Below are 12,380 nucleotides of genomic sequence, written 5' to 3'. Positions count from 1 at the left end.
GAATGGATCAACTAGCCTCGGGGGTGGTTCGAGGATCCCCCCTCCGATGCCTAAGTAAGATTACTGAGAGATTAAGAGATGATTAAGAGATGATTAAGAGAGTAAGAAAGAAGTGTGTTTAAGTGTTTGTGTACCTCATAGCAATAAATGAGGTGCTCCTTATATAGACCAATCCAAGGGTACGATCTGGTAGGTCCCTTGTGGTTAGATAGCGACCTGTTGATAGTGACCCTTGGTTGGTTGTCTTCATGATAATGCCGGTAGGCTGTCTTGCAAAAATGCCGGTAGAGGATATTTACCTAAGATGACCAGGTTACCTGCAGGTTAAGTTTACATACGGGGAGTTCTGCCGGTACCAGGTGGTGCCGGTAGGACACCCCGTACAACTAGCCCCCTCAGAGTAAGCGCATATATGACCATTGTTGCGCTTGCTCTGAGTTTAATGGGAAAAAATAAGTATTATTTTGATACCTGGTGGTACAACTAGCCCCCTCAGAGTGAAGCGCAGGTGCTGACTGTGTTGCGAGTATTTATGAGAAAAGACCGCGAACAGTTTGACGACTGCCTTCGCTCAGAATGAAGAATTTTGTTGCTAGGTCCTTTTGGAAAAAATATTTTGACGACTGGCCCCCTTGGAAAAAGATTTTGACGACTAGCCCCCTTGAAAAAGGTTTGGACGACTAGCCCCCTTGTAAAAGGTTTGGACGACTAGCCCCCTTGTAAAAGGTTTGGACGACTAGCCCCCTTGAAATTGCCGTTTGGACGACTAGCCCCCTTGTAGAAGGTTCTGACGACTAGCCCCCTTGAAATTGTCGTTTGGACGACTAGCCCCCTTGTAGAAGGTTCTGACGACTAGCCCCCTTGAAATTGCCGTTTGGACGACTAGCCCCCTTGTAAAAGGTTCTGACGACTAGCCCCCTTGAAAAAGATTTGGACGACTAGCCCCCTTGAAATTGCCGTTTGGACGACTAGCCCCCTTGTAAAAGGTTCTGACGACTAGCCCCCTTGGGAATACTTCAGATGACTACCGCTTTTCGAATTTTTTTTCTACAAGTGGCGGGAGATTGCTAGCCACGTTCCTCCACGTGGCCTTCATCCTGTGCCTTATTTTTTTTGTGCTTATTTTGGGCCGTTGATTTCGATCGTAACTGTCTCTTCAACTGCTCGACTTAAGGGGCATGACCTTTCACATCCCCCCTCTTTGACCTATAAGACCCCAAAACTTCTTCGAGACTTTACTTTTTTAACCACTTTTACTTCGTTTGAATTTTCGATTTCTCTTTCTTCCCTTGCGGTTTTGCGTTGAACTCCGTTGCTGTTTTACCCAGTCTTTGCTGTTGTGGTGATTTGTACTTGCTAAGGTTCTTAGCCTCTTTTCCTTTCGTTGCTGAATTCTGGGTTTTCCTTCCCCTCTCTTATCCTTGTGGTTGATTTTTCTTTGTTTCTGTGTTTTTTGTAGGTTTTTTCTGTGTTTCTCTTTGACGTGGTTCATTGTATTTCAAACTTCAGAAAACTCGTAGGTATCCCCCCCCTCTTTTCTGCTCCTCTTTGATTACTTAGCTTTTGCTTTTCTTTGTTGTGTTTTACTTTTTACTACCCGCCGCCTCGAAAATGACCAAAACTTTGGGCGGGGACAATCCTTCTTCTCAACCTTCTGGGTTTTCTGGTTGGAGTGTTCCTCGAGAGAGTAATTGTAGTTGGGCCCGGGAGGAGCCGTACTTTCAATCTAATTTAAGACGAACCGCCATTCGTGAGGTGTATGACGAGGGTTTGAGTCAGGCTGAGAGAGAGCGTTGCTTTGCCCTACATCAACTGCGGTCTCGAATGATAAGGGAAACGCGATCTAATGAACGCCCTACTCCGGCTACCGAGGCCGCTTTAGATGTCTCCCCTATTTCAGTGCGGTATCACATTCGCTCTTATCGCGAATTTTTGGATTCCGCCGGTAGTGGCCATGGACAGTATGGAACTAATACTGGCAACCTCGGTGTTTCTTTTGGTCAGGCTGATAGGATGGCACCAGAACAACCGGCTAGCACTAGCGGTCGCCGCCCTGGTAAAGAGCCTGCTACTGACGACGTTGGTATTGCTATTGGGGAATATTCTGATGGTGATTCCATTTTTGAGGATTCCGCCGGTAAGGGTGTTGACGAACACAGAAGTGGTGGTGGCGATGAAGCCGGCGTGTCTGGTGGAGACGGTATGGAAATCAACGATGAGGGTGTGGAAGCCAACGATGAGGGTATTGGCTCAGATGATGATGACCCTGCCGATATTATAGTGGCCGAAGTACTTGCGGATGAGGCTAAGGAGCAGCCTTATTTTACCGACGACTCCGCGGACGTTCACAGGAAAGAAGAGCTTCCCCCTTTAGAGACTCTTCCTCGCACGACAAAGATTTTGACGACATGGCGCGATTTGATTATTAAGAAGAATCATGTAGTACATGGGGGGGTTTTTCTTGGCTTACCGGCTGAATATAAATTGGTAGTGCCGGCTGAAGGTGCTACAATTTTTGATTGCCCTCCCGGCCATATTGCTGTTTATGCGAAGCATTTTGATTTTGGGCTTCGCTTTCCTTTGCATCCTTTCGTTGAGAAGATATTTCGCGCCTGGAATGTTTGTTTGGCCCAGGTTACACCTACTACTATCAGAACCGTTATTTCTTTCGTCTGGCTGTGTCTGTTTAAGCAATGGCCGCTGACATTAAATTTATTCAGGCGATTGTTGTGGCTAAAGAAGGACGGTGAGACGGGGTGGATGTCGGCCTATAGTGCAACAAAAAGGAAGACTGTGCATCCTCCGCTGTCGAGTTGTAAAGACTGGCAGGATCGTTTTTATTTTGTTCAAGTTCCCGACACTTTTCTTCTTCGGCGGACTTTTACCAAACCTAGGCCTCGAATGGAGCAGTATAACCAGCGTGGTTTGGGCCGCCGGGAGAGAAAAGCATTTGATTATTTAGAGTGCGACATTCTTGATGTCGGCCTCAGCAAGAAGCAGGCTGTAAATAGAAATTGGCTTCCTAATGCCTATTATATTTTGGGTAGCCAACCGTTGTCTGCTGTCGGCTTATGCAATACTCATTGCTTTGGTAAACACATCATTAGTTGATTTGCCCGCCTGAAAATAATCAATTTTTTTTATTTTGTACAAGTGTCTTTCCGGTATTAATTCCTTTGTCGTCTTTTTCAGGTACGAAAACCTTGGATAGGGACCTTCTTGGTTTTGACGAGAATTGGAGACCTGTGTGCACGCAGCCTCCTCAACCTAAAGCTAAATACGACACAATAGCAACGTATTCGACCCGAGCTTCCTCTCGTCGCTCCACTACCACTGTTGTAAAGAATCGTGTGAGTGCCGCCTGCAAATCCAAATCCTCCTCTATCGTTGTTTCTCAAGCTCCGCCTTCATCCACAATGCAGTCCAATCCAACAGGCCGAGGTGGAACCCGCCGGAAAAGGTCGTCTCTTCATTCCAGTCGGTCTAATCCGACTAAGAGGGCAAGGGGCACTGGTGAGGATGATGCTTACGCCGATCACGAGGCAAATGAGCCGGTCTTGGAGTCTGCCGCCAAGAAAACTACTGAAACCGCCCTTCAGGCGCAGCCGTCTCCACCAGCTTCTATTGAGATTTTGGACGAGGGTCATGTCTGCGGTTTTATTGAGGACTTCCACCGGCAAGCTACTTCTGCTGCTGTTACCGGTGGTAATTCTAGTATGCCTCCCGTCAGTCGCAGCGAGAACAAGTCTGGGGATTCTAGGCTGAATTATCACCTACCCCTCCGCACCGGTGGTTGGATCGAGGATACTCCTTTCAAGATTCCACCGCAAATGAAGCCATGGTTCGAGACTCCTGGCGGCGAACCTACCGACCAGTTTTATCCCACCATTGACCTGTTGTGTGGGGAGTCGGTGGCTACTGATTCAGCTAAGGACGGTGGCGACTTAGGCTACCGTGCCTTTAAAGATTTGATTACGCCTGCTGACAGGCCACAAGGTCAGATTGATGCCCCTGCTGCTCAACACTTTAATGACCTCTACAAGGTATGTTATCTTGTGTATACATTTATTATACGCATATACTTTTTATTTGCAATATGTTTTTCCGGTTGAGGGCTATTTTGATTCCCTTCCTTGTTTTATTTTCAGGCCGTTCAGTCCAGCATGGATCTATACTACGTTTACAGCTGGAACCAGCTGCAGCTGACTCAGAATAACATTGATATGGCCGATTTGAGGAAGCGGGCTGAGGATGCTGAGTCTTTGCTGGAAGACAGCAAGAAGAAGTTAGATGCTGCGGCTTCTAATTTGGAGGCGGCTAATAAACGGCTCAGTGATATTGAGCCAAAGCTGCAGGCTGAGGCTAAGAGAGCAGACGGTTTGGATCAACAGCTGGCAAGTATTAATGCAAGCTTGCCGGGCGTAAAGAAATCTGCCGCCAAGAAAGCCGTTGATAAACTTCTTCAGTCTGACTGGTTTAACGACATTCTGACTTTGCGCCATAACGGCGGTTGGTGTGCTGCACATCGAGTCGTTTGCCATGTGAAGAAGCTGGACGAGGATGGCTGGCAAGAGTTTGAAGATGGCTATGAGGAGAAAAAGTTGTATAAGGTTGCAACCGGCTTTGAGCCTCAGGAGCTACCCGAGGCGGTGATTTGCAATGCTAATCAGAGGACCCTGCCTCCTTTGGATGTTCCGGAAGCAGCTTATTGGTCTGATGATGAGCCTGCCGTTTGACGGTTTCGGCAGTCATCACCTCCCTCCTCTTGCGGATCTTCTTCTTTTCCCAGCCGGCCTCATACTTGTTAGGATTTTTATTTTTATTTTGGCGGTTGGCTTTAGATTTTTTGGCAAATGCTGTTAGGGCACTTCAATGTTGATGTAATTTTAATTTATAACATCGTATTATTGTGGCGGTGTTGGTTTTATTCGGCATCCCTTTGTGCCTTGTTATCAGCTAATCACTTCGCAAGTTTTTTGGGTGATGGCTGTCGGTTTTTCGTGTACTCCCTTTTGTGGCCATGTATTTATGACAAGTAATTTTTCGATTTCATATTTCCTTCTTTTTGCGTATGATACTTCCAATTATGCCGGTATTACTATCTTGCCAGCTTGTTTGAATGTTATATTTCGAAATGAATGTTCCTTCTACTGATATATCACTTTGTTGAATGCTACGCTTCACAGTGGAGTGCCTCTTAACGGCAATTATTTTTTCCAAAGTTACTAATCACAACAACTTTATTATGGACTGCTACGCTTCACAGTAAAGTGCCCAAACGGCATTTATTTTCTTTACTGCTACTGATCACATCCATACACTTCGTTGAATGCTACGCTTCACAATGGAGTGCCCCTTAACGGCATTTATTTTCTCCAAAGCTACTAATCACAACAACTTTATTATGGACTGCTACGCTTCACAGTAAAGTGCCCAGACGGCATTTATTTTCTTTACTGCTACTGATCACATCCATACACTTCGTTGAATGCTACGCTTCACAATGGAGTGCCCCTTAACGGCATTTATTTTCTCCAAAGCTACTAATCACAACAACTTTATTATGGACTGCTACGCTTCACAGCAAAGTGCCCAGACGGCATTTATTTTCTTTACTGCTACTGATCACATCCATACACTTCGTTGAATGCTACGCTTCACAATGGAGTGCCCCTTAACGGCATTTATTTTCTCCAAAGCTACTAATCACAACAACTTTATTATGGACTGCTACGCTTCACAGTAAAGTGCCCAGACGGCATTTATTTTCTTTACTGCTACTGATCACATCCATACACTTCGTTGAATGCTACGCTTCACAATGGAGTGCCCCTTAACGGCATTTATTTTCTCCAAAGCTACTAATCACAACAACTTTATTATGGACTGCTACGCTTCGCAGTAAAGTGCCCAAACGGCATTTATTTTCTTTACTGTTACTGATCACATCCATACATTACCTTTGCGTGTTGATTTATGCAGCGTTTGTTTTTTGCTTTTTTCTTCCTTCATTTATGGACTGGTCGTATTTGAGGACCGCCCTAATTATACATAACAGCAAAATGCAGACTGCTATTGCAGTCAGTCTGCTCATACATAATCATTATAGTTTTTCAAACATAGTACTTTCTCAGAGTACTGGCGTTCCAGGAGTTTTTGAGTGCGGTACCATCCATTTGCATTAACCGGTATGATCCAGGAACTATTTCCTCCCATATCTGGTATGGTCCTTCCCAATTGGCTGTCAGCTTTCCTTGAGCATTTCCTTTTCCTGTTGCCGCCGTTCTCCGCAGTACCAGGTCTCCTACTCCTAGAGGCCGATGCTTCACTTTCTTGTTGTATGCTCTGCTCATTCTGCTTTTGTATGCTGCCGAACTTACTTCTGCTTTCATGCGGATTTCTGGCATGAAATCCAACTGATGTCGCAGCAGCTGATCGTTTCTCTCCTCATCGTAATACTGGATTCGCATGGTTGGCAGAGCCATTTCTGCCGGTATGACAGCCTCAGACCCGAAGCTCAATTTGAACGGACTTTCGCCGGTAGCCTCCTTGATAGCAGTTCTGTTGCACCACAGAATTTCCGGCATAAGATCTGCCCATTTGCCTTTACAGTCTTCTAGCTTCTTTTTCAGTGCAGCCAGGATTTGCTTATTCGCCGCCTCTGCTTGCCCATTGCTCTGTGGGTGACATACTGATGAGTGAGCTAACTTTACTCTATATAATCCCAGGAAGCATTGTATGGGTGCACAATCAAACTGTGATCCATGATAAAAAAACTATTGCCTGCGGCAGCCCGAATCTTGTTATTATATTTTTCCATATGAATTTTTTCACCTGGCTTGCCGTTATTTTTGCTACCGGCTCTGCTTCTATCCACTTGGTGAAGTAGTCCACTGCTACTATTAAGAACTTGCGCCCTCCAGCCGCCATTGGGAATGGTCCAACAATATCCATTCCCCATTGTGCGAATGGGATTGGGTTCAGAATGGGCATCAAATCATTGGCCGGCAAGTTTATCACAGCTGAAAACTTTTGACATTTCTCGCACTTTTTTACATAAGCTCGACAATCTTCTAACATTGTTGGCCAGTAATAGCCTTGCCTTTGACAGATGATGGCAAGGGGTTTTCCACCGGCATGGTTCCCACATGTTCCTTCGTGCATCTCTTCGATCAGCCTTGCTGACTCGAATGCTGTCAGGCACCTTAAGAATGGCAGGCTAAATGACTTTTTGTACAACCGTCCCCACAGGATGATGTACCAAACCGAGTCCCTTCTTGTCTTTTTGGCCTCTGCAAAATCTGCTGGTAGGGCTCCAGTCTGTATGTATGTTTGGATATTATCGTACCATTCTGAGGTGGTTGTGATGGCCATGACCCGTATTATCTCCGACTCCGTACTTCGCTTATTCATGACTTCCATCATGACTGTTCTTTTCAAGTCGGCGACATTTGAACTTGCTAACTTTGATAGGGCGTCTGCCAGTGTGTTCTCTGTTCGGGGTACCAGATTAATGCTGAATTTCTCTAGCTGAGCTGACACCGACCTCAACTTCTCCAGGTATTTGACCATCGAAGGTTCTTTGGCCTCATATTCTCCGCTGAATTGACTTGCTACCAGCTGGGAGTCTGTTGTCAGTATTACTCTTTTGGCATCTGCTGCGAGGCACATTTGGATGCCAGCAATTGCTGCCTCGTATTCTGCCTCGTTATTTGACGCGTTGAACGTAAACTTTATAGCATACTCAAAAATGTCTCCTGCTGGCGATTTCATGATTATTCCAGCCCCACTGCCTGTCTGTGCAGCTGAACCATCCACTGACACATCCCATACTTCAGCTTGTACTTCATCTTCTTGGTATGACGCTTCAACTATGAAGTCCGCCAATGCCTGGGCTTTGATTGCAGTTCTTGGCCGGAATTCCAAGTCAAACTCGGACAACTCTATTGCCCATTTTAGCAACTGGCCTGATGTATCTAGCTTGCTGATGGCTTTTTCGAGAGGAAAGTTTGTTAGCACTTCGATTGTATGCGCATCAAAGTATGGTCTTAACTTTCTAGCCGCGATGAGGACTGCATATGCCATTTTTTCCACCAACGTGTACCTTGTTTCTGGGCCGTTTAGCACATGGCTCACAAAATATACCGGCTACTGCCCTTTGTTCTCTGTTTCGGCTACCAGTACTGCTGCAACAGTTTTTGGCGACGCCGATATGTACAGTTGTAATTTGCCGCCCTCTTTTGCCCTTGCTATTGTTGGCAGGTTCTTTAAGTGACTTTTTAGAGCTTCAAAGGCCTCTTGCTCTGCCGGCCCCCATTTGAACTTCTTGTTTTGCCTCAGGGTTGTGAAGAAGGGCATTTGCTTATCTGCCGATTTGCTCACAAATCTGTTTAAGGCGGCCATTTTTCCTGTCAGCCGCTGTATGTCTTTTACGCTCTTGGGTTGCGGCAGACTGATGATTGCTTCTACTTTTTCAGGGTTAGCGTCTATGCCACGCTCGCTGACCAAGAAACCCAGGAATTTTCCCGACCTTACTCCGAAGACGCATTTTTTTGGGTTTAATTTCATCCTGTATTTTCTCAAAGTTTCAAAAGTTTCTCGGAGGTCGCTAACATGATCCTCCTCCTTCCGGCTTTTTACGATAGAGTCATCTACATAGACCTCCACGTTTCTGCCTTTTTGGTCGGCAAACACCTTGTCAACCAGCCTTTGATATGTTGCCCCTGCATTTTTCAACCCGAACGGCATCGCCTTATAACAGAAAACTCCTGCATCTGTGATAAAGGCCGCCTTCTTCCTGTCTGATTTATGCAAGCTGACCTGATGATACCCTGAGAAAGCATCTAGGAAACTGAGCATTGCATGACCGCTAGTGGAGTCTACCAGCCTATCAATCCGTGGCAGTGGGTAGAAATCTTTCGGACATGCTCTGTTAAGGTTGGTGAAATCTACGCACATTCTCCATGACCCACTTGACTTTTTTACCATTACCACGTTTGCCAGCCATTCGGGGTAGTCACATGGCTCAATGAAATCTGCCGCCAGAAGTTTATCCACCTCTTCTTGTATTGCTGTCATTTTTTCCGTGGAGAAATTACGTTTTTTCTGCCGTACAGGCCTAACATTTCTGTCGGCGTTTAATCGGTGAACCATTATCTCTGGATCGATACCAGGCATCTCATCCGCCGAGAATGCGAAGATGTCCGCGTGCTCTCTCAGCAAGCTTATGAGGTTAACCTTCATGTCACTCCCCATTTCCGTACCGATCACGACTGTTCTATCCATGTTTCCAGCCTCCAGCTCGATATTTTCTGTCAGACCATCTGGCATTGGTCTTGGTGCTGATACCGGCCTTTCATCAAAGTGTTCCATGTTTAGGTCGGTTCGACCCCTTTTTGTGCAGCTCTTCCTTTTTGACAGTTGTTCTTGTCTTGCCGGCATAGTAGTCAAGTGTATCTCTTGCCTTGCCGGCTCAGTAGTCAGGTTCACTTCTGGGACCATTCTTCCCGGTGTTCTCAAAGCACTCAAGTAACAGGACCTTGCCGCCAACTGACTTCCCCTTATCTTTGCCGGCCTTTCCAGGTTCGACATATATATCATTGTCAAGTGATAGGTGGAGACTACGGCCTGCACGTCATGTATGAATGGGCGACCGATGATCACATTGTAGGCCGCTGGCACTTTAATGATTAGGAAATCCACCATGAGATCTCGCATTTCGGATCCTTCTCCGATTTTCACCGGCAGCCTTATACTACCTTCTGGGTACACTGTAGATCCTGAGAAACCGATTACTGGGTAGTTTACCCTTTGAAGTTCGTCCTCTGGTATGTGCAATTGCTTGAAAGCTTCCCAGAAGATGATGTTTGCTGAGCTGCCGCCGTCTACCAGCACTCTGTTCACATCGGCATTTGCTATATCAATTGTAAGAACTAGTGGGTCATCATGCGGGAAAATGATGCCTCTGCAATCCGATTCCGAGAACGTCATCACTGGTATGCTGGGTGGGTTAGGCCATACTCTTGTGTTATGAAAGTTTACCATGTGCCTGTGTTCCTCCAAGCTTCTACTGGCGCCGCTTATTGTCCCTCCGTGGACTGGGCCGCCAGAAATTACATACACGGGTGGTTTTTTCCCGCCATCCCTCTGTTCTGCTCTGGCACTGGTTTCCGGCTGTTTTTGCTCGATTCTAGGCGGCTGATATGGTTGCTCGATTCTAGGGTATTGTTGTTGATTTTGCTGTTGTGGCCGGTATGAATTGGTAGGGTTTCCTCCCACCGAGTTGTTGTTACCATTTCCCTGCCTTGCCCTATACTGTGAGAAATACCCCTTTCTGACCATATCCTCAATGTTGTCTTTGAGGTCTCTGCAGTCCTTTGTTAGGTGGCCGTGCTCATTACGGAAGTCACAGAATTTCTTGACATTCCTTTCCCTACTCTGCATTGGTGGCGGCCTTCTCCAGCCATCCATCTTGTTGTTTATGTTATAAATTGCCGTCCGCGGTGTGTTCAGCGGAGTGTAGTTATCAAAGAGTCCTCTGGACTCCCTTTTGTCTTGCCGGCTTCTCTGCCCTTGTGGATTGGCATTTCTGTTATTCTGGTTTCTCTGGCCTGCCCCTTGCTGATTATTGCTCTGATGAAAATTGTTTCCTCCTTTTCCCGTCTGTGGGTTATAGCCTGGATTGTACCCGACATTTCCGCCGGTTGCCACTGCCACATTGGAGATCTTCATCATTTCATCCCCCCTGATGTACTCGTTGGCCTTGTGCAGGACGTCACCCAGATTGGTGTATGACTTCCGGCTGAGATATTTCTTGAATTCGCACTCTTGCATTCCCCTCATAAGAGCCAGAACGGCAACCTCCTGCTGCAAATTGGGAATAGTGATTGACTCGTTGTTAAAGCGGGTGAGATAATCCCTTAACGGCTCTCTATCTCTTTGAGCGAACGACATCAACTCTCCCGATGATTTCTTTCTCTTCTGTTTGCTCACAAATCGTGACAAAAACGACGCCTGCAGCTGTCGGAAACTGTATATGGAGTGTGCCTCTATGCCCTTATACCAGCTCGCTGCAACTCCTAGGAGTGTGGATGGGAATACTTTGCACCACATGGCATCAGAATCAGTGTACAGCATCATGTGCTGTTCGAATGTGGTGCAGTGATCCTCCGGATCTGTCGTCCCATCGTATCTCCCTGTCGGGATTTTTATCCTTTCCATCCTTTCTTCTAGGATTTCTCGGCACAGGGGAGAATCCTTTGGCTGGATTGTCTGCCGTCTAGCTATCTGTAGAACCGGCGCTCTTCGTTCGTATTCCGCGATGGGGACTTGCTCTGTTTCAGGCCATTCTGTTTCCGCCGGATCCGAGCGCTTTCTTTTTTCTGGGGTGTTTTCTTGATTCAGGGCGGTTAGGAGATCCCTAACAGGTAACTGGGGAACCGCCGACCTGGTCTTTCTTAGACTGCCGACTGACCCTGGCTGCTGCGAGGCTGGTAGCTCTGACAAAGCGGCCATCACCGCTGACAGTGTTTTCAATTGTTCTCCCGTGAATACTTCCGACAGGGGAGACAGGCGCTCCTGCAGCGTCTGTTCCAGCGGAGTTTTCGGTTGCTCTCTGGCAGGGCTTTCTATTTCTAACTCATCATCGTCCTCCACTGTAAATTCCCTTTGTGCCGGTATCGAGGTGTTTTTTGTTGTTGGGCTGATAACTGATTGTGCTTGTGACGGATGGACGGGGTTTAGAAGTGAGGGTTGGAACTTGGAGGTTGTCGCCGGTTGTGGGGTTGTTGCTTTTTCTTGACTTTTCTTTGATTTTTTACCGTCTTTCTGTGAGAAATTCATGCTGACTGTTCTTCCGTTTCAAGGGATAAGGTCCCCTCCTTCTAGCGCCAATTGTTCCGGGTGTGGAATGAGAACAGCTGACTGCGGGATACTGGATTCCTGTCGAGGTTGCCGGTTGATATCTGCACAACAGAATGGATCAACTAGCCTCGGGGGTGGTTCGAGGATCCCCCCTCCGATGCCTAAGTAAGATTACTGAGAGATTAAGAGATGATTAAGAGAGTAAGAAAGAAGTGTGTTTAAGTGTTTGTGTACCTCATAGCAATAAATGAGGTGCTCCTTATATAGACCAATCCAAGGGTACGATCTGGTAGGTCCCTTGTGGTTAGATAGCGACCTGTTGATAGTGACCCTTGGTTGGTTGTCTTCATGATAATGCCGGTAGGCTGTCTTGTAAAAATGCCGATAGAGGATATTTACCTAAGATGACCAGGTTACCTGCAGGTTAAGTTTACATACGGGGAGTTCTGCCGATACCAGGTGGTGCCGATAGGACACCCCGTACAGTATTTATACACGACATGGTGCTATTGACCCGT

At 46.5% G+C, this 12,380-nt stretch overlaps 3 protein-coding genes across 3 annotated transcripts; 1 reads left to right on the top strand and 2 right to left on the bottom strand.

Moving 5' to 3' along the window:
* Window positions 1–3,387: 3,387 nt before the first annotated feature.
* On the top strand, window positions 3,388–5,052 carry LOC130470560 (uncharacterized). Its single transcript, XM_056840881.1, has 2 exons — window positions 3,388–4,043; window positions 4,149–5,052. The coding sequence occupies exons 1-2, from the start codon at window positions 3,417–3,419 to the stop codon at window positions 4,734–4,736; spliced, it is 1,215 nt and encodes a 404-aa protein (XP_056696859.1). The 5' UTR covers window positions 3,388–3,416; the 3' UTR covers window positions 4,737–5,052.
* Window positions 5,053–6,113: 1,061 nt separating this feature from the next.
* LOC130470150 (uncharacterized) lies at window positions 6,114–8,085 on the bottom strand. Its single transcript, XM_056839763.1, has 2 exons — window positions 6,835–8,085; window positions 6,114–6,677 (listed from the first exon to the last, which is right to left on the bottom strand). Exons 1-2 carry the CDS (start codon window positions 8,083–8,085, stop codon window positions 6,114–6,116), a joined length of 1,815 nt encoding a protein of 604 aa, XP_056695741.1.
* A 63-nt stretch (window positions 8,086–8,148) lies between these two features.
* LOC130470149 (uncharacterized) lies at window positions 8,149–11,841 on the bottom strand. Its single transcript, XM_056839761.1, has one exon. It carries the CDS (start codon window positions 11,839–11,841, stop codon window positions 8,149–8,151), a length of 3,693 nt encoding a protein of 1,230 aa, XP_056695739.1.
* Window positions 11,842–12,380: the final 539 nt, after the last annotated feature.

The sequence above is a fragment of the Spinacia oleracea genome, chromosome 3, assembly GCF_020520425.1.
Source record: "Spinacia oleracea cultivar Varoflay chromosome 3, BTI_SOV_V1, whole genome shotgun sequence".
NCBI classification, from domain to species: domain Eukaryota; kingdom Viridiplantae; phylum Streptophyta; class Magnoliopsida; order Caryophyllales; family Amaranthaceae; genus Spinacia; species Spinacia oleracea.
Note: the sequence above shows the minus strand (reverse complement) of the source record. Positions and strands in the feature narration are given on the sequence as shown.